The sequence below is a fragment of the Balaenoptera ricei genome, chromosome 20 (genome assembly GCF_028023285.1).
Source record: "Balaenoptera ricei isolate mBalRic1 chromosome 20, mBalRic1.hap2, whole genome shotgun sequence".
In the NCBI taxonomy this organism is placed as follows: Eukaryota; Metazoa; Chordata; class Mammalia; order Artiodactyla; family Balaenopteridae; genus Balaenoptera; species Balaenoptera ricei.
The window spans coordinates 14,410,662-14,432,192 of NC_082658.1; the positions used below are offsets into that span (position 1 = coordinate 14,410,662).

Below are 21,531 nucleotides of genomic sequence, written 5' to 3' on the forward strand. Positions count from 1 at the left end.
ACGCTGTGTGGCATGTGGGATCTTAGTTCCCCGACCAGGGATCGAACCCGTGCCCCCTACATTGGAAGTGTGGAGTCTTAACCACTGGATCGCCAGGGAAGTCCCTGAACATTTATGTTTAAGTCTTTGTGTGGACATATGCTCTCACCTCTCTTTGATAAATAAATACCCAGGCTGCATAATATCATAGATTTATGTTTAACTTTTTAAACTGCCAGATTTCTTTCCGAAGTGATTGTACCATTTGACTTTCCCACTAGCAGTGTATGAGAGTTGTAGTTGCTCTTGCTAACACTTGGTATGGTTAATCTTAATTTTGGACATTCTAATAGATGTGTAGTGTTACCTCATTATTGTTTTTTGGGGTGGGGGGGGTCTGTGTTGGGTCTTCGTTGACAGGCTTTCTCTGGTTGCGGCGAGCAGGGGCTACTCTTCGTTGTGGTGCGTGGGCTTCATTGCGGTGGCTTCTCTTGTTGCGGAGCATGGGCTCTAGGCAGGCAGGCTTCAGTAGTTGCGGCACGTGGGCCCTAGGGCGTGTGGGCTTCAGTAGTTGATGCACGCGGGCTCAGTAGTTGTGGCTCACGGGCTCTAGAGCGCAGGCTCAGTAGTTGTGGCACACGGGCTTAGTTGCTCCGCGGCATGTGGGATCTTCCCAGACCAGGGATCGAACCCGTGTCCCCTGCATTGGCAGGTGGATTCTTAACCACTGCGCCACCAAGGAAGTCCCTCATTATTGTTTTAATTTGCATTTCTCTAATGACTAGTGATGTTGAGCATCTTTTCATGTGCTTATTTCCATCTGTATATCTTCTTTGGTGAAATTTTTTGCCTCCTTTTTTAAAAAAAACTGAGTTGTTTGGTTCTTTTTGACTTTTGAGTTTTGAGAATTCTTTAGATATTTGAAATACAAGTTTTATGCCAGCTGTATGCTTTAGAAAGATTTTCTCCTAGACCATGACTTGTCTTTTCATTTTCTTAACAGTGTCTTTTGAAGAGCATAAGGTTTCTTTGACATTTCAATGAAGTTCATTTTATCCATTTGTTCTTTTATGAATTGTGCTTTGGGGATCATATTTAAGAAATTTTTGCATAACACGAGTAATAAAAATTTTCTAGTGTTTCAGAAGTTTTATGGCTTTAGGTTTTACATTGAGGTCTCTGATCCACTTTGAATTAAAGTTTTGTATCTTTAAGTTGGTATACACAAGTTTTTTTTGTTTGTTTTTTGTTTTTGGATAGGATTAATACAGTTGTTTAGAGAGTATTTTTAATATATTCTGTTTTGACTTATATATGTGTGTGTGTGTATTAAAAAAACACCTTTTTGGCTTCCCTGGTGGCGCAGTGGTTGAGAATCTGCCTGCCAATGCAGGGGACACGGGTTCGAGCCTTGGTCTGGGAAGATCCCACATGCCGCAGAGCAGCTGGGCCCGTGCGCCACAATTACTGAGCCTGCGCGTCTGGAGCCTGTGCTCCGCAACAAGAGAGGCCGCGATAGTGAGAGGCCCGCGCACTGCGATGAAGAGTGGCCCCCGCTTGCCACAACTAGAGAAAGCCCTCACACAGAAACGAAGACCCAACACAGCCATAAATAAATAAATTAATTAATTTTTAAAAAAATCTAGGTTTAAAAAAAAAAACACCTTTATTACAATGTTTTATGAGAGTAGTAAATGGCGATTTGTAATTTTCATCAAAGCTGCATTTTCTTTGGATAGTTACACATTCTAGGTATAAAATTTGGCCTGGTACATAAGAATCACTGTATGTAAAGTAAGTCTGGGTGATTTGTTAGAGAACTGAAAGTTACTTTTGTTTATTTTCTCATAGCTACCATTGCCCTTTACCTTTAGGTTAGGAGATTGTACTCTTGTCTGTTGTGTGTAAAATTAAATTCCAGGGACTTCCCTGGTGGCACAGTGGTTGAGGGTCCACCTGCCAATGCAGGGGACACGGGTTCGATCCCTGGTCCAGGAGGACCCCACATGCCATGAAGTAACTAAGCCCGTGCGCCACAACTACTGAGCCTGCACTCTGGAGCCCACATGCCACAACTACTGAAGCCTGCGCGCCTATAGCCTGTGCTCCACAACAAGAGAAGCCACTGCAATGAGAAGACTGTGTGCGGCAGCGAAGAGCAGTCCCCGCTCGCCACAACTAGAGAAAGCCTGCGTGCAGCAACGGAGACCCAACGCAGCACCCCCCCCCCCCCAAAAAAAATTAAATTCCAACTGAATCACTCAATGTTTGCATAGATATCAATAGTGAATTATCTGACTTTTTATTTCCTGACGGTTTATTGGAATTAACTAATTCATTATATCATAAGATTCTTTTAAAAAATTCTTAGATGCAACTTATATTATTTTTGCCAGGAGAATAAAAATATCTCTAGGCAATGTGCCTTTAAAAATTATTATTATATTTCTGCTGTACTTGGGAGATTATTTTAGTGTATTTGTGGTAAACCATATATGTGCAGTTAGAAGTTGCTTTAGCACAACAGACAATGTGATTGTACTGAATGCCACTGACTATAATACTTTAAAATGGTTAAAATGGTAAATTTTATGTTACGTATATTTTACCACAATAAAAAGAAAAGTAGGGACTTCCCTGGTGGTCCAGTGGTTAAGACTCCACACTTCCATTGCACGGGGCACGGCTTCGATCCCTGGTCGGGGAACTAAGATCCTGCATGCCATGCAGCGAGGCTGAAAAAAAAGAAAGAAAAGTAGGCACTTTATAAAACGTTTAGACTTGTTTGTAAAGTGCTCATTTCTCTGTGCCAGTAACTTGCTGTGACCTCCCACATTCCTGTGGTCTAGACTGTAGCGTGCATAGGAGAAGGGGTCCCTGCCAAGCCGCCAGTTCAAACTGTCTCTTCCAGAGAGACAGACTCTAGATAACAGGCACAGCGTTTGGCCTATGCCTGAATTTTAAAGGGAGAGATGGTAAACTACGCAGAAGAAATGGAAACGGTATTTGAGAAAGTTGTTCTCAGCAGCTGTATAAAAGTTTTTTGAATAAAACTCTGTTATCCACTTCTGTAAGTTCCAAGAAATAAACTTTGGAGCTAGTTTATTGTTGTCAAAAATGTCAAGCTAAGAATATAATAAGGTCTAGAAATGCTATAGGTATACTTGGTTTAGCGTAGGATGCTATTTTAAATATGTAATTGCAATCTCTCTTGTTTAAAATATTTCAGTAATATTTGTTTACTTTTAGTCGGCAGAACCAATTGAAAGACCAGCAACAGCAGGTGGTATCGTTGTGCCCTGATGACACAGAGTGTCTGACAGTCCCACGGTACAAACGAGACCTGGTTCAGAAACTAAAAATTTTGCGGCAAGAACTTTCCCAGCAACAGCCTCAGGCTGGCCATTGCCGCATTGAGGTTTCCAGGGAAGAGATTTTTGAGGTAAACTTGCAAGTCTTGTTTTAAAGTAGAGAAAAATTAATTCAGTGATGTACTCTGTTTTCCAAGTATATTTTGGGGCACTCATATCTCTTCAGAATGGGAGAATTTTCGTTAATGTCTTTTTTACTTGTGGGAATAAAGGCAATAATATTGGAGAGATTTAATACATAAGATAAACATTTAAATAGGATGAAGTGTGAGATGTTCTGATTGGGGCAGCTTGGTCCTTGCAGTTGCAGATACTTATTTGTTAATGAATTTTAAAAGACCACAGATATTATCCATCCCTTATTTTCTAATTCTTCCAAGAGGTTAGGGACTCTTAAATCAAAAAATCATTACTGTTGGACTACTTCCTTAATTTACTGAAAATCTTCCTTTCTAGTATATCCTTTTATCTTTGGATTTATAGCTTTAATAGCAACTTCAAAGTTCTTACATAATAAATGGCAGAGGTCCAAGGCAGGGGTTTCCCTCTTATTAGAGTGTTCTGGGACAAAAGATGTTTGGGAACTTTATAATCCTTCTCCCAAAGGATGAACTTTTTTCTCTCAGGACCATTCTGACCTTGTTTGTAGTCAGTCATTTGTATTTTTAAAACAATAGAAAGTTGTCTGTTTAGTGAAGATCACATTAATGATTTTTCTATGTTCTTTGAAACTTTCTTTTTCTTACCTTTACTTTCTACTGGTGTCTGTGACCTAGAATTAGATCAGCTAACTTAAAAAAAAAGTGGTACTTCTATCAGATTCTGTTTTTTAATGTGAGTGGAATCATTGCTGTGGTTCATAGGACTTAAATATGGAGCTTTGCATTTAGTAGGCTTTTAATATAATATTTATCAAAAGAATTGGTTTCAGTAGTACAGTATTAAGCTATATCCATTTTGTTTTTAGAAGTTCCATGAGGTTTCAAACACTTGGAGTTTATCCATTGATTTGATTGTTGAACAAATTCTACCTTATTTAAATAAACATGTTTTGTAGGTGGAATGGAGGGAGAGTTTAAATAACAGGTTAAAAGCACCTAGTAATAATAGTATATTAAACATTTTTTTCAGGAATCATATCGACAAGTCATGAAAATGAGACCGAAAGATCTCTGGAAGCGATTAATGATAAAATTTCGTGGAGAAGAAGGGCTTGACTATGGAGGGGTTGCCAGGTAAAGCCTTGCTCATCAGTAAATGCCATATGGATCGTTATATTTACAAATTTAAGATACTCCCTGTGGTGTGACTTTCTCATTGATATTTATTTTCTAGCATAATATTCCCTCATGTTTGCAATACAGAGGGTACCCTAGTAGATACATTCATAATTAGGTTAGGATAGTACTGCTACCAGAAGAGTGTTTGTGAACTCCCGAATGGATCATGTAGTCCAATGAGACTTTCTCTGTAAACTAGCTGCAACCCTATATGGACTGTTGGTAGGGTCTGCAGGCCCAATATTTTCTCCATTTCTCTCCTTCAGTACATGTTATTCCCTCTGCTTTACATTGTCAGTAACAATCTTGAGATTTTAATGACGTATTCTAAACTGAATACTGTTTCCCTTTGCTTACACTGCCATGCTTTTTAACCTTGTTAAAGGAATGTTTGTGTCTGTAAGTATGTATGTATGTCATAAGTGGTCCTTAGAATGTTTCAATACAGAAGCTGTAATGTTTCTGCTACATTCAAACATCAAGTATTTTTTTTTCCAGGTGTGAGAATTCACTTTATGTAAATGTAGCAGAAACATTATAGCTTCTGTATTAAAACATTTTAAGGACCGTCATGATAATTCTGCTTCCCCTAATCTAAATCCAGCCTAAATTAAATTTGTGTTTCCACCAAGTCCCATAATCATTATTTGGCATTACTTGTTTTCACCTGTAGACATACTTTCATTCTGTGACCTTTTTACCTGCAAATGGATAGTTTCTTTAGTTTGGATTTGTAGCATTTATCACTTGTACATCATACTTAAGGCTTGATAGTTTCTGTGGAATGCTTATGATTTACTCATAAGTAGATTTTGAATGCTTGTTGGGAAAACTTGTTAATTATCTGCTGATGGAATCTAAATGCTATAATTATATGTATAGGCCAAATAAGTAGTTAGTTTTTTGTTGTTTATTTCTTAACCTCACTACTTTCGGGGTTTGGGCGGACTAAATGGCATGTGGCAGTGAACTGCTTTTTCTGATCTTTATCCCATAGTAGAACCCAAAAGTAGAGTTTTGCTTTTATGCATGTTCTAAATACTTAGTAAAACAAAACAAAAGTTGGACTTTCTTTTAAAAAACACATACATGCATAAAAAACATACAAGATGTATTAGGTGGGAAGGTTGCTTATGTGGAGACCTCACTTTTTCTTTTTAATCTCTAGAGTTTTCAAGTACTGTGTTGGCCAAAAAGTTCATTCGAACGAACTTTTTGGCCAACCCAATATTAAATGTAGTGATTTGATTTAGACTCCGTCAAATGATAGGACTTTGAAATATTTTCCTTTAACTACTTTAATAGTGTTTCACTGTATTTCCTAAAAATATATTATTCCATCTGTTTGATCCATAATATCAGAATATATCATTTATGTGCCTTTCCTAGCTGAGGAATGACAGGAGTTGAGACTAGAATAACATCTCCTTAAAGCCTAGACTAGTCATTTTATTTCAGTTTCACCAAGATGAATAACAAGTTGTCTTTCATACTTTGGAAAATATAAATGATTTAATAAGCTTAAGTTGATAGTACTGTTTATTATGAGGTTTTAAAAACACTGTTGTATGCTTGAAACCAAGAAGTGGTATGGAACATACCCAGAAAATGCAGGCTTGCCCTTGGTTCCCACCTATACCAAATGCCTTGCAGTTTCTCACCACTTACATTTTTATCATGGTGTATTTTAGGGTTTACACAAAAAAGATAATGGAGATGGATAATGAAATTTTCTTACTAAAACAATATCAACAATAAAACATACCCTGTCTAAAAGTAAGAGTAAATTAATGTTATATATCTGTATAAACTAGTATAAATCTGCCATGATTGGAGAGGACCAGGGTGGTATAGATGGACCACATGGATGTTTTGAAATAATACCATGTTCTTCCCTTTATTTTATACTTATTATGAATTACAAATTTGTTTAGCAGTTAAAAGTAACAGACCACTGGGCTGCAGCATCTAACGAGTAGTTGGTACTTCTGGATATTATCCTTAGATTCTCTGATGTTAAAATGTCATAAAATTACCCAAAATTGAGTGAGAAGTGACTTCAATAAATCAAGAGTTTTCATGTACTTTTGGGGCATGGTAGACTTTTCTAATGTGATTTTATATAACTAGTTAGTCCTTTATTTTGTTTTATTAAAAACTTATTGCTAACATGATTAATAGCATGTCTTAGTAAAGATGTATTCATTAACAAAAAATTCCTTTGGTATATCTTGTTTTTTAGGGAGTGGTTATATCTCTTGTCACATGAAATGTTGAATCCTTATTATGGCCTCTTCCAGTATTCAAGAGATGATATCTATACATTGCAGATCAATCCTGATTCTGCAGTTAATCCGGTATGATTGGTGGTTATAATGATACAAATTAACTTATGACCTACAATGTTTTTTGTCTTTAAATGTCAGTGTAGTTTATGACATAGGATTACTGTCTTTGTCCAAGTCACATCCTTGGACTTGGCAAGTCCTCTTCTAGAAAATGTTCTCAAGTAAATGATCATGGATATGTGCAACAGTTTGGGCACAGGGAGGTTTACTGCATCACTGTTTATAGTAGCCCCAAGTGGAAACAACATTGCTGTCCATTAAGAGGGGGTTGATTAAATTATGACATGAAGCAGAATGACATGGTTAAGAGCATAGACTCTGGAATTAGAAAGACATGAGTTCATATCCTGGTCCCATTACTAACTAGCTTTGTGACCTTCATTGACTTAAGCCTCAATTTTATCATTGCTAATAATAATAAATATAGTTTGGACCTGAGAGAAGGGTTGTGACAGTTAAATGAGACCCTGCACATTAAGTATTTAGCACAGTGCTATACATTATTAACCCTATTACATATAATTAAGCACTCAACAAGAGTTAGCAGCTGTTATTAATTTGTTGTTTTTATATTATTTCTGTTACCTTTCCATACAAGGTTATATTATACAGCCACTAAAATGATGTTGTGGGATAATAGTTAATAACATGTAAAGATGGTATTTGTAATATATTAAGTGAAAAGAAGATTACAGAATAATAGTATGAAGCAAATTTTGGTAAACATGTATATGTGTAAACACTGAAAGGCTCTACAATACTGGTAGTGGCTCTGGGTGTTAGACTATAGGCATTTTTTTTTCTTGTCTGTATTTTGTAAATACTTTGTAGTGAACAGGTATTGCTTTTTAAAAAGAAAAAAACTATTTTTAAGATAAAAGGGAGGCTTAAAGATGAGCTTAAAGATTATTAAATAGAGAAGTAAAAGAAGTTGAAAATACAAACATCCAACAAATAAAACAGTATATCCTGAAATACCAAATCTGTCTAAACATGGTAGGCATGTTAGATTCATTGCAGGGTATTCTTTTTTTTTTTTTTTTTAAACTTTGGGTTTATTTATTTATTTATTTATTTTTGGCTGTGTTGGGTCTTCGTTTCTGTGCGAGGGCTTTCTCTAGTTGTGGCAAGTGGGGGCCACTGTTCATCGCGGTGCGCGGGCCTCTCATTATCACAGCCTTTCTTGTTGCAGAGCACAGGCTCCAGACGCGCAGGCTCAGTAATTGTGGCTCACGGGCCTAGTTGCTCCATGGCATGTGGGATCTTCCCAGACCAGGGCTCGAATCCGTGTCCCCTGCATTGGCAGGCAGATTCTCAACCACTGCGCCACCAGGGAAGCCCTTTTGCAGGGTATTCTTTATAAAGGGAAGATTTTTAGGTGAAGGTTCTGCTTGGAGAGCTCATTACTGCCACTGTAGTAATGATAGCTCACGTTTGTTGAGCATTTACCATATGCCAGGTCCAGTGCCTTGGGCTTCATCACCTCATTTTACTACTCACAGAGACCCTTTTTAGATACTATTATTACCGTCATTTTTCCAGGTATGGAAAATTAGTTCCACAGGGGCTAAGTAATTTGCCCAAGTATACATAGTTAGTAAGTGGCAGAATCAAGACTCTCGTCCAAGTTAGACATGAAATCTGTCCTCTTAAATCTATGATGTTTTGAAGTTCAGTTTCTGGTTAGGTCAAAGGAAGAAGGAGGTATAGAATTGAAAGCTTTTTTCCCATGACAGAGCCAGGATTATAAGGGGCTTAGCAGGAGACGGGAGGAGAGGAAGAGAACAGGATCTGCAGGTGATTCAATGAAGCTGCAGAGGGACTGTAGTTTGGACTTAATTTCTGAGGATAAACTTTACAGAGTGACTACCCTTTGAGAGGGGCATTGGCTCTGCTGTAATATTTTATAGCAAAGTATAGTATCTTAAGCATGCCCTATAGAGACTCTCCCTAATGATTGTTGGGCTTTGATAGGATAACCTATTCCATTTAAATAGTTATAAATTGGAGTATAAGTTGATACTTACTGTTTATTTAAAAAATTACCATTGCTTAACTATTTAATTTTTATTAAAAAATTCCCTGGATAGTATCTACCTTGAGTATTTATGTAAACTCTTTTCAATTTCAGGAACATTTATCATACTTCCACTTTGTTGGACGAATAATGGGAATGGCTGTGTTTCATGGACATTATATTGATGGTGGTTTCACATTGCCTTTTTATAAACAGTTGCTTGGGAAGTCCATTACCTTGGATGACATGGAGTTAGTTGATCCAGATCTTCATAACAGTTTAGTGTGGATACTGTATGTATTGAGTCTTGTTCGTTATAGTTAGAATCTGAGCTTTTAAAAAAGATACGTGTTTCAAAATGGATGTACTTTTTTTGAAATATAAAAAATGATTTTTAAAAGTACTTATACATAATGATTTCCTCAACACGATGCAAGTTGTTTCCATCTTGCATGTGTTAGAATAAGATATTCCTGCTTAAGTGGTGGTTGTTGAAAACATACTTTAAAAAGGGTATTTGTAAGAATCAGTTCTGTTTTTGGGGGGGTCATTTGTTTGTGAAGATACACTGGCCATTGTTATTTTTGCCAAGTACACGAGTAGCTTTCTCAGTGGGGCTACTCAGGTGTTTAGTCACTTGGGTTACCCAGACTCAAGTAGGGCTTCTTACCTGAAAGCCAAACATAACTGAGTTTTCCCTGTGTAAACCCCAGCTTTCCAGGGCTTTCTCATTACTCAGGAAGGAAAATGTACCTGGTGTTTATGAAGGTTAAAGCTCTTTGACTTTTCTGCCCCAAATCTAGGAGGTATGATGGCATAAGAACTAGTAAAAGGAATCTAACCCTATGTTTGCATGTCATAAAACTACCTCAGTTTTATTTGTCTCACCAATTAATACATCGACAATATCTGTATTTTAGATTTTCCAATGAAGTGTCTTTCCCTGTCTTCCCTTCCTAGTGAGAATGATATCACAGGTGTTTTGGACCATACCTTCTGCGTCGAACATAATGCCTATGGTGAAATTATTCAGCATGAACTTAAACCAAATGGCAAGAGTATCCCTGTTACTGAAGAAAATAAAAAAGAATATGTCAGGTAAACACTTCTGTGTTCTTAAGCCGGAGCCTTGTTTTAATGTTCTAGAATGGCGGTACAGAAAAACATTTATGTGTTTAGGTCGTGTTACTTATTGCTACAAAATAGGCTTCTGCAGAATTTAGTGGCTTAAAAACAACCACCATTTTATTATTTCTCACAATCCCGTGGGTCAGTAATTTAGATCGAGGACAACAGGGACAGCACACTTCTCCTCCATGTGGTGTCAGCTGGGATGGAAATGTTAAGAAGGCCTCTTCACTCACATATCTGGTGCCTCACTGAGGGTGGCTCGAGTGGCTGGGGGCTGGCTGGGATGGACACTGGGTCACCATCTGGGGCTTAGTTCTCACTGTTGGCTGAGCTCTTTGGTTATCCCCATGTGGTATCAGAGGCCCCTCACTCTCACCATGGCCTCTCTCTCTAGCACAATAGCCAGACTTCTTATGGCGTGGCTGGTTTCCCAGAGCACAAAAGCAGTTGTTGGATCCTTTTAAGGCCTAAGCCTGGAACTGGCCAACATCACCTCTGCTGTATTCTTTTGGTTAAAGGGAGTCACATGCCAGCCCAGGTTTGGTGTGGAGGAGGGGCTGTCCAAAGGCACACATACCAGGACACACGGTTCGTGGGGTCATGTGTAGCGTAGCTACCACAGCTAGCTGTACAGAAGCACTTTTGTGCTGTATTACTAGGACTTATCCTATTTATAAATAAGTACATTGTGGATTTATATAAAATATATATATATATTTCTTATAAAAGAAATACAAGAAAATATTCTTTAAGTTTTATGAAATCACCTGTTGATTGAGGAATTTAGAAGTGTTGAGTTAGAGCATTTGGTTCATGGTATCTAAAGTTCTTCTAAACATTAAACTATGATAATCAAATTTAGGAGTTTGAACTTCACCATATATACACAGAAACATTCATGCTATACTTTTTTGTACAGATATGTCCCCAGGTCTTATTGGCTAAAATTTTCTAGTTTATAGATGAGGCCCATCAGTCTCATAGATTGTGAATATTGGTGTAGCTTTTTTGGAAAACAATTTGATAACAGCTACCAAAATGAAAACACATATGCAGCTCCATTTTTAGGAATCTATTCTTTGGAAACACATATGTGATTAAAGAAATATGAATAAGGATGTTTAAATACTACTTGTAAAAAAATTGAAAACTGCTAAAATGTTTTTAGAAAGAGAATGATTAAATACATTAAACAGAATATTATGTGGATATTTAAAGAAAGATAGACTCTGCATAAGCTGTCATTTAAAAGGCAAGTCTTAGAAGGAACAAAGTCTGCATTGTTTTATACTCAGAAGATGTTCAGGAAGGCCACTTAACCAAATAAAATGTTTGCCCAGGGTGAAGGAGTAGAGGTGATGGGCCTGGAAGTAGAGAGGGAAAAGAGGATAAAAGAGTGGACTTACAGGTTTTACTCTGTCTCCACATTTAATGTTTTTTGTTTTTTTTTTTAAGGCCGCACTGTGCGGCATGCGGGATCTTAGTTCCCTGACCAGGGATTGAACCCGTGTCCCCTGCAGTGGGAGCGTGGAGTCTTAACCACTGGACCACCAGGGAAGCCCCGTTAATATTTGATTTTTTTAAATATAATTTTTCTTTTAATAACAAACATGTATTACATTTCTAATTAAAAAAAGAAGAATGAGGGACTTCCCTGGTGGTCCAGTGGTTGGGACTCTGCAGTTCCACTGCAGGGGCGCAGGTTTGGGGTTCGATCCCTGGTCGGGGAACTAAGATCCCCCATGTTGTGCGACACAGCCAAAAAAAATAAAAATAAAAAAATAAAGAAGAATGAATGGGAATTTCCTGAATTTCAGTAGTGTCTCACTTCCAGGACCTAGTGTGGGCTGCTCACTTTCTAGGATTCAGTCATGTTTATAGCACACAGTAATTTTCCCTTACCAAATACAGTTTTGAGGGACTTTCCTGGTGGCGCAGTGGTTAAGAATCTGCCTGCCAATGCAGGGGACATGGGTTCGAGCTCTGGTCCAGGAAGATCCCACATGCCAACAGAGCAACTAAGCCCACACGCCACAACTACTGAGCCTGCGCTCTAGAGCCCATGAGCCACAACTACTGAACCCGTGTGCTGCAACTACTGAAGCCCGCGTGCCTAGAGCCCGTGCTGTGCAACAAGAGAAGCCACTGCAATGAGAAGCCTGCGCACTGCAATGAAGAGTAGCCTCTGCTCGCCACAGCTAGAGAAAGCCCACGCACAGCAACGAAGACCCAACACAGCCAAAAATGAATAAATAAATAAAGAGTTAAAAAAAATAGTTTTGAAATTTTAAAAATGACAAAGAAAAACTTTTTACAGGTGTGCAGTTTTGCTGTCCCCTTAAACAAACAAACAAAAAATGAGGTCCCCCAAAGGATATCATTAATATTAAGTAACTTATTTCTTAAGGTAGAGAACTATTTCTCCAAGTTTGGAAAAGGAAATACTGGCAAATTGGGAGTATGAGTAATTCTGAGATTTGTGAGGTGGAGAGGTTTTCCTGGGAAGATAGATTAAAAAAAAAAAATTCATGTATAAATTATAAGTCCAAATCAAAGGCGTAAGTAGAGCTACACAAGAGATGTAGTTTAGTGTACTTTTTGTTGCTAAAATTACATCTTCCAGGGCTTTTAAAGCTTATAGGGAAAAATGAGTATTTAGTCAAAAAGTGCTTGCTATTGGCTTTTATTGTTTCTTCTCATTTTGGATATGGGGATTCTCTTTACCTCTTCTTCCCCCATATACAACCCACAAAATATAAAGAAAACACCCAACACATTCAGATTATATTTTCAAGTGAAACCAGAAAAATAGTCATTTTTGGTTGAATGGGCTTTTTTTTCTGGTTATTGGCATGCATGCTAGAAGTTGAGAAAGACATTTCATTCTGATTTTAACTTCAGACCCATCTACTCTCTAGCCAACTTCCAGTTTAATAGGACTTTTTCTGATGTGAAGAGTTGCTGTATTGATGCTGCTTTTGTTAGTGGAAGGTTACCGCTTTTTAATTTATGGTGAACTGCCTCACAGCTCAGGATCCATCTACCTTCAGTAATCTGAGATTCTTTTAGATTTTAGACTAAATTCTTAATGCTAGATGCTTGTAAAGTGCAATGTTGCTAAAGTACTAGAGATTCATAATAATTACCAAACCTGAATATATTTGATCATATGAAACCCCTGTCCGATGTTTCCAGACTCTATGTGAACTGGAGATTTTTACGAGGAATTGAGGCACAATTCCTGGCCCTGCAGAAAGGATTTAATGAAGTAATTCCACAGCATCTGCTGAAGACGTTTGATGAGAAGGAGTTAGAGGTCAGTGTATTGATGTCATGACATCATCTAGTATAACAAAGAAAGTTTGGGAATTTTCTGTTACTTAGTTTTAGAGGAAGGTTGTATTTCTGGTGCTTTTGAAGTTTTATGATGTGATGCTGTGAGAATTCTAATTCACAGGAAAAGTCTTTCCTGCTTTTGGAAAAGCCTTTCATGTTTTGGAAATTCTACAAGTAACTAGTCTCTCTTATATTGTGACTATTCTTAATTTATTTTTCCATATTTTCCGTTCATGCATTTAATAGATTTCGTGTCTTCTGTGTACATTCTTCCAGTGTTGTTTTCTATTCCCTAGTTAAGTGGGTATTGATTTAGTTAAATAAAACTTTATTAATTGGTCTCCACCATATTGACATTTATTTGGAATAAAAGCCTAGGCTTAATTGGATTTACATTAAGCTTTGTAAGAAAGCAGTTGATAGACAAAAACGTAGAGGAAATAATTAAAACACTTATGTTAAACTCTGTCTCAACATCCTCAGTCTCCTTGGAAACATTTGTTACTAATAGTAACTATAATAAACAGTTAACCATTTTTTATTCTAAAACTAGTCTTTAAAGCACCATAAGGTTGGTGTTATAATTAAGACCTTTAACAAATACATCTCAATTTCTACTGAACTACTTTGAAAAAACAATGAGGTTTTATTTTTTTTTATTTTTTATTTTTTTAAATGAGGTTTTATTCTACCTGAGGTTCCAAATTTAATTAGTGGCTAGGGATAGCATAAATATTTGAAGTTGATACATAATTTAAAACATGATTTTATTCATTAACTTCAGCATCCTTTCTAACTAAATCTGTTAACAGACCTGTTAGCAAACAAGTCTAAAAAGATTGGTTTGACTCACTACCATCCCCATTCCTTTTTTGATTGGACTATTCTGTAGTGAAATGACCAGAAAGAAGTAGTCAGAAGGAGGAAGAAAACATAGCAGGAATGGCAGTAAAGTTGAAATGCGATGCATTTTTATCTGTTCATACAATGAATAAGGAATTTGGCTTTAAAATTACCACTCCTCTAAAGAAAAGAATTTAGGGAGGTATCGTCTGTGGTCATGGGTACTTCTGTAACCCTGCTTGGACACCTACTACCTGTTAGTGTGGCAGTGGCCAGTCATTTTTTCAGACGCTACAGAAGCTTTGTTGCAGGTTTTATTCAGTAACGTTAGGGTTTATTATATACTTTGTACTGCTAATGAAGTTAGGCTTTTTACAAAAATATATGTATGTAATTTATTTTAGTGTTAGACTAGGTTAATATAATTATGAAATATAGGATTTGCAGGTTACATTATGTTTTACACTAAACACGATCATAATTCAGTGTTATAAACACATCAGTAGGATGAGTCAGTCTTGGACCCTAGGGAGGTGTGAGTAGTAATCATATCAAAGTGATTTTGATACACCTCATCTATCCTGAGCCTGCATCAGGATGCCAAGCAGAGCTCTGTTATCAGTGCATTCATGTATTTCATACTTTGGTCCAGCTTTAAGCAGATTGTATCACTTATTCAACACAACTTCTTGAGTTCCTGTGCACTGTTGGTTGCTTTCGCAGGATGTAACGAAACAGATGTTACTGCCATATTACAGCAGAGAAGACTGTGGCCAAGGGAAGTGACTGAACTGCCCAGAATCCCAAAGCTAATAAGTGTTGAAACCCGAATAATAGATGCAGGTCATAAGGCAGGCACATATAAACTGTATTTACTCTGAGTCTAGTTTCAATTCTGTGAAGTTATGGAACTTTTCATCTTACGTCCATCACAGTGGTGGTTCTCAGATCCTGGGTAGGGAACCTGCAGTGAGTAGGTACTCATGGAACTTTTAAAAAAATACGGATCCTAATTCACCCCAGAGTCACAGAATTAAAATCTCTGAGCATAGGACCTAGTGTGTATATTTTGAAAAACTTTCCAGATGGTTCTGATGTCTACCCTCGATTAAGAACACCATATGAAAGCCAACACTGCAAATCTAAAGTTCTGTTTTAAGGAATTTTTGGCTTAGGTTGGGTTTCCATTGGCTCATTATTTGTGCAATATTTTAACAGCTCATTATTTGTGGACTTGGAAAGATAGATGTTAATGACTGGAAGGTAAACACCCGGTTAAAACACTGTACACCAGACAGCAACGTTGTCAAGTGGTTTTGGAAGGCCGTGGAGTTTTTTGATGAAGAACGACGAGCGCGGTTACTTCAGTTTGTGACTGGCTCGTCCCGAGTGCCTCTGCAGGGCTTCAAAGCTTTACAAGGTAAGAGAGCCAGAGGGACAGACGATGGGGCATCTGATAATTGGGGGCAGAGGGTCAGTATTTGGTGTACATAGGTGGTGTACAAACGTGCTTACATACAGATTCTCTTTTCACTCTAGTTCTTATCTGTAACTCTCATGTCTTGATACCTTCTCCTTCCTTTCCTTTGTTCCCTCCCAAGAGCCTTTTCTGCTGGGTTCTCTGTGATTGTAGTGAGTGCCGCATGTTAGAGACCGTATGTGTTGATGCTCTGCCTTTTCTTTTCCGGTCACCTTGCTTTTAAATTCTGTTGCACATTCCTGTAGGGGGAGTCTGTCTGCTTCCATGTTCACATCTCAACCTGGCAAACATTTACCCACTTGGGATGCCTCTCCCCTCTACTTTTATTCTTTTAATAGAAAGAGGCAGCATGAGTCGTGGAAGTCATTTGTTTGGTCAGAGCACTTTAATTAATGCATGGCATCAGACCATTTTACAGCCATATTCCATTTTTAAGAATTGTTGTCCATGGAATAGCTGTTTAATTTGGGGATGAGTTGGTATATTGCTAATGATCGTGGTGCCTCACTGGGTGGCAGTTGCTTCCTTTACCTCTGAAGCTCTTTATTTTCAAAACTGCTGCTGCTGGTGATGACTGAGGGTATACGAAGCAAGACTGGTACGTAATTCAACAGTGTTGCCCACAGTCCACATATCAGAAATCCACTGGGAAAGCACACTTTAGTCACGCTTGCGTTCCCCATTTGGAGAACGCATCCTTATCAGACTACCCAGATGAATAAAGTGAGGTTGTATTTCTACAAACGTCTGTATGGGGTGCCTTATGTTACCTGAAATTTATTCTATAGACTGCTAATCTTTTGCTCTCAGTGAAGTTTGAGTTGTGAAACTTAAATTTGCATTAGGTTGTCATCTTTTTGAATGTGTATATATATGTATTGGATCTTGTATTTGCCCATTTACTTCTTTTTTGGGACACTGATTTTCTGTAGAAGATAGAAGTTGGCAAAGGATTTCAGTCCTGAACTTTTTCTCAAATTGAAATGCTAGCAGATTAAGGAATCCAGCCTTATCCAAGGTCAATTCCAGCTTTTAAAACCCAGACTGTTTTCCTGCTGCCCTTTGGCAGCTTATATGGAGTCACCAGTACCCTCCTATCCCTCGACCCTGTGATTTATGTACCAGTTTTATCCTGAGATTCTGGAGACTAATACGTGCACCCACAGTGGTCTGATCCACATTTGCTTCCTTTGCAGGTGCTGCAGGCCCACGACTCTTTACCATACACCAGATTGATGCCTGCACTAACAACCTGCCAAAAGCCCACACTTGGTAAGTTATTTCTGTAGCTTTTTTCCCTCATTCCATGTACGTAGCTGTTAGTTCCAAACAGATTTGACATTTCGTTTGTTGTTCTTATTACTAAATGGACCCTTAAAAGAGTTGCTTATCATTCCTTTTAAGTGAATTAAGATTATCCAGAAATTGGTAGGAAAACCCCAAAGCAATAATCTCTACTTGAGAGAAATATAAACTTTTTCTTGTCGTTTTCTATGTGACACAAAGAGTAATGTGGCTGTATTAGGGTAAACTAATTAGTATACACTTGCTAGGCCAGTTGACCTGTTTTGAATGAACTGTGTAAAATCTGATTTGCTTATTTACAGCTTCAATCGAATAGACATTCCGCCCTATGAAAGCTATGAAAAGTTATATGAAAAGCTGCTAACAGCCATTGAAGAAACATGTGGATTTGCTGTGGAATGACAACTTCAAGGATTTACCCAGGACTCTATTTATACCCCTGACTGACAGCCTCCTTTCAGCAGAGTTTCAAGGAACGCTGACATACAGGAAAGTGCACCCCCCTTTTTAAAAAAATTTTAGGATACTGTGAGGGGAAAGGACAATTCTGAAATTCCTTTTCAAGGAAAAAAAGGTCTTTATGCTTTGCCATGAGGCCACATTCAGCTGCTATTTAAAATTAATATCTTGAACCTAAAGAATGCTGACTTTTCCTACATTTCCAGAGTTAGGCAGTATTCTACACTTAAAGACTACTACTATTTTTATAAAAGGTAATCTATTCAAATCGCTTCACAGATTTCAACTCTTATCAAACATCAAGACAACATCAGCAGTCGGTACAAGTCACATTTCATTTTGGTTGAATACATGATTTTGAACAGCTCCTGTACTTGCTCTTTGTAAAAAAAAATAAAATTATTTTGAATTATTCTACCTTTGTAAACAATTGGCTATAAAAGAATCTTTAAAAAATTAAGCCATTTACATGTTTAATTACATTTTTCTATAGCAAAGCATTATATTTTAAAAGCATTATATGTTTCAACCTAGCCTAAGTGAGTCTTTTTTTATATTTTTCAAGCATGAATTCCGTGGAATACAGCTATATAATTTTGGTTGTCAAATTCTTAATGCAACCATTTAGTCTGAACTTAGTAGCTTATTTGCTACAATAAGATGCATTCAGGGGCTCCCTGTTTTTAAGAGACTTTAAAAAAAATCTTAATTTTTTATCTTGAATGAATATGATCGGGTATTTTGGATTTACTTTGCATCTTAAATGGAAATACTGCATTTTTATAGCTACTCAGATCATGTGGATGGGATGGGATTTTCATTCTTTTATTGGGTCAGCTTATCTTTGATATATATACTATTTCTTTAAACCAAAGTCTCCTGTGACAAGTGCACCTAACTTATATTACGTTTTAATTATGGTAAGTTTCTATCAAGTAAACCATCCTGAATCTCTGTGTTTAGCTGCTCATATTTTAATCAGATAAAATTATGAAAAGGAAAAATTTTGCTCTAAAGATTATTTAGCAAGCTTAGAAAACCCTGCTTTTACCTAACAAAATGAAGTGGGGTGGTCGGGCAGGGATGTGATTACTAAGAAACAAGCGATTCTGACTCTATCGCAGACAATACTTTTCGTCTGAAGAGTAATTTTGGAGGTAAGGGAATCCCAGTTCGCTTGATGTTGAAGATCAGCATTTGATTTTGAAACATCCAGATTTAGCTTTCAAGGTGTGTGGCATGTTGCATGATCCAGAAGGCAACCACAATTCTGGAGTGAGAGATTGGAAAAATCTGAAATCATGGGTGGATTTTTAAATTCAAGTATCAGAAATCTGCACTATTTTGTTTTTTTTACATTGTTGTGAAATCAAGAATAGCAATTTTGATGAGATAGCTTTGTTTAAATTTTACAGCTTAATTATCAAGTGAATAAGCCCCTTGTGTTCTTTCGTTTGATGGATTGGTTTTCAGTCTGTGTTCTTGGAGCCAAGGGCCTCCTCAGAGGTGCCTCAGAAGTAATGGTTAAGAGAGGAGGGACAGAGAGAGGGAGAAGAAACGTAGCTGGTACTTGAGCAGGGGCCTCGAACTCCCCACCCCTCTTTACCCAGAGCAGCTTCGATTTTCCTCTTGTATATGCATTGGAATTCCACGTAAGCTTTCATGGGGGCTAGGAGGGGTGGGGGGATGGGTAGAATAAAAGAGGTGGAAAATTTGCTGCTTAAAAAAAAGTTGAGAACTACTCCTGTCGTTTCTAAGTATTTAAATTTATTTCATTCAGCCAAATTTGACAGCCACACAAGCTGGTTACAGTCATAACTGTGTAGTGGCGATGTGCTTATGCTGACCTTTTTCTTCCCAAACACTTTGTTTTCCTACTGCATTCTTAGTAGTACCGAAGAACATCTTAAAACATACTGTTTGATTATCAGTAGTTTTCAGCTTTCACGATAGTACCTTATTGGTTGCAGGTCCATCTCTCTCTTATATGAAAGCACTAGCGCAGTGTAACTGTGCCTATTATAATCTTTCAGTAATAGTAAGTACATGATGAACACTTCAGAGAAATCATAACTGACGGATGCAGTAATAATGAAATGCTACTCTCACACTAATGTACAATATAGAGCAGGCAAATACCATCGCTTTTTGAGTGCCTTCTTAATTTTATAATAATGACTTAATAGAGCTTTAACAGAAATAAATTACCCTCCCTTACAGTCTGTGGTATCACCAACATAATTTATAAGAACAGGATGATTTAGATTTCATTTTCAAAGTTATGTTACCTGATCACTTCCAAATAGGTGCTAAGCAAACAAAACGTGCCAATGTATCATTGAACCTTGGACTTGCACCTCATGTGTAATGTGAATATTTATTTCCACATGTCCCTCTTAGCTGGGTTTTTTCTAATCCTTCCTCTAGTTTTATTTCAGATTTGTGATATCATGTTTCCATACATTGCCTTTGCATCATGAATACTTAATTATGAACAATGGTTACTTTGTAGAGCTCATATGCAATACAGAGGTGAGTTTTGTTTCCGAGGGTCTTACTTCTTTGGTGTAAAGAGTTTTTAAATAGTGCTGTGTATAGTGTACATTTTGTTTTGCACATAGTTTGTTGCCCTGAACGGGTTTTGTTTTTACCAAGTCTTTTATTTTTTCCTTGTAATTACACTCCAGAGCACAAGTTTCCTTTCTTTTAAATACAGTGTAATTTGCTTTATTTTACAACACTAAGTCTGCTTGAACTTCTGGTGCATCGAGCTGATTGCATTGATGGGAGTTAGAGATTGTTCCAGACATCTTTACAGTTTGATAGAGCAGCTCCTTCTGCTTCTGTCTTTAGGCTGCAGCACAGTCAATGGGTGCCATTTGTAGTATTTAATGTACTTACATTAGGATGATGATTGTACCAAATGCTGAGTTGTTTTGTTTCTAGATGTAATTAGTTCACTTAATGTAATATTCTTCCTTCTCTCAAACTGACTTTAAAACAAAGTTTTATCATTTTCATTGTATTTGTATTTATTACAGAGTGTTTTAGCTTTGATATTCTTTGTATTTTCACTCAGTTGTTACATGAGCTTTATCAATAACATCTGTATAAATGGTTTTTAAAAATTAACTATGTATGTGCCCATGCCGAAGTTGAGCAATAAAATGAATGCTGTTTGCACTGTCACAGCATCAAAGTTTTTAAAGAATATTGAGTTTATAATGAATTGTTTTGAAGAAATTTGATTGGGTCTATGAAGAGTGACAGCATATGAGCCATAAAATGTGAAGTTTAAGATTCATGGGCCTTCCTTAGTTGATGCCTTTGTCACATGGTAGAGCCTCAGAGGGCTCAGGACCCCCTTTCTGTCTCCAGGTTGAGCAGGGAAGGTGCTTGTTTTGTCCTGCTATGGCACATCCTTAGGTTGGCAGTGGCTCTTGGTGGGCAATGGCCTGTAACAACTGTCACAGGCTCTGGAGGGCAGAGCTATGACCGGGGCCTCATTTGCTACCTTGGTGTTGAGCAGTAAAATCCTCAAAATGAAATGCAGAAATCAGTTATATTTTTCCAAGAAGCCGTGACTTTAAGGGTCATGATTCACAATTCTGTAAATATAGTGGATTAAAGTCCAGCTAAATATGTGGGTGGAAAAAGAACTGGATACGATGTTTTTTCATCAAGAATAGTCCGTGTAAGTCTCTCCACAGCATAGGCCATACAGAAAGGAATGTCTGGGAGACGCAGTGGAAGCAGTGGTGTATTAAAGTTCCGAAGGTAGGCATAGGGTCCATTTTTTACATCCTTTTGCAATATATTTTTTTGCTTTGCCTCCCATTGCCAGTTTACAATTGGTTGTGATCTAAAATTTATAAATTTTTAGTACATTAAGGATTTTAGTATTATCATCTATAAATTACCCAAAAGTTTGAGCAATATGTGACATTTTTCTGCTCTGTGGTGACCTGAAAGATTTGTCCTT

At 37.3% G+C, this 21,531-nt stretch overlaps 1 protein-coding gene across 1 annotated transcript in view; it reads left to right on the forward strand.

Annotated features, from left to right (window-relative positions):
• SMURF2 (SMAD specific E3 ubiquitin protein ligase 2) overlaps positions 1–20,720 on the forward strand; it is a 120,877-nt gene extending 100,157 nt beyond the window's left edge. Inside the window, exons 11-19 of the mRNA XM_059907352.1 lie at positions 3,229–3,421; positions 4,482–4,585; positions 6,873–6,987; positions 9,110–9,288; positions 9,956–10,093; positions 13,322–13,442; positions 15,524–15,725; positions 16,982–17,057; positions 17,393–20,720. Coding sequence (XP_059763335.1) covers positions 3,229–3,421; positions 4,482–4,585; positions 6,873–6,987; positions 9,110–9,288; positions 9,956–10,093; positions 13,322–13,442; positions 15,524–15,725; positions 16,982–17,057; positions 17,393–17,492 — 1,228 coding nt within the window. The 3' untranslated portion in view covers positions 17,493–20,720. The remainder of the gene's footprint in view (positions 1–3,228; positions 3,422–4,481; positions 4,586–6,872; positions 6,988–9,109; positions 9,289–9,955; positions 10,094–13,321; positions 13,443–15,523; positions 15,726–16,981; positions 17,058–17,392) is intronic.
• Positions 20,721–21,531: the final 811 nt, after the last annotated feature.